Source organism: Penaeus monodon, chromosome 32, assembly GCF_015228065.2.
Source record: "Penaeus monodon isolate SGIC_2016 chromosome 32, NSTDA_Pmon_1, whole genome shotgun sequence".
In the NCBI taxonomy this organism is placed as follows: domain Eukaryota; kingdom Metazoa; phylum Arthropoda; class Malacostraca; order Decapoda; family Penaeidae; genus Penaeus; species Penaeus monodon.
This window is the reverse complement of record NC_051417.1, coordinates 18,406,264-18,406,540: the sequence shown is the minus strand read 5'-3', so window position 1 is coordinate 18,406,540 and position 277 is coordinate 18,406,264. Positions and strand designations below refer to the sequence as shown.

The 277-nt window shown below is 33.6% G+C and overlaps 1 protein-coding gene across 1 annotated transcript in view; it reads left to right on the top strand.

Annotated features, from left to right (window-relative positions):
- Nucleotides 1-277, top strand: part of LOC119593704 (rho family-interacting cell polarization regulator 2-like) — a gene marked incomplete in the record, with an annotated part of 108,243 nt that overhangs the window by 105,710 nt on the left and 2,256 nt on the right. The window contains 1 exon segment of the mRNA XM_037942669.1: nucleotides 10-181. Within this exon segment, the coding sequence (XP_037798597.1) occupies nucleotides 10-181 (172 nt within the window).

Sequence of the window (277 nt, the reverse complement as noted above, 5' to 3'; positions counted from 1 at the left end):
TATTTTCAGTGCTGGAAGACATTGTAAGATCAATGACTGATAGTGAAGAATATGATGGAAATTCAGTAGTGACTGTTGGCCACTTCCTTCAACATCTGCATCGGCCTCTTCAACACACTGTGCCAGCAACAGCACACAATCTTGCAATTGCTGACCTTCTGCTGTCTGCAAACACAGCAAAGTAAGTCTTTCAGATTATCTTTTTTATTATAATCTTGATGATGCAAATATTATTATATAAAAAAATAAATATTAGAAATAGACAAACATTATATAT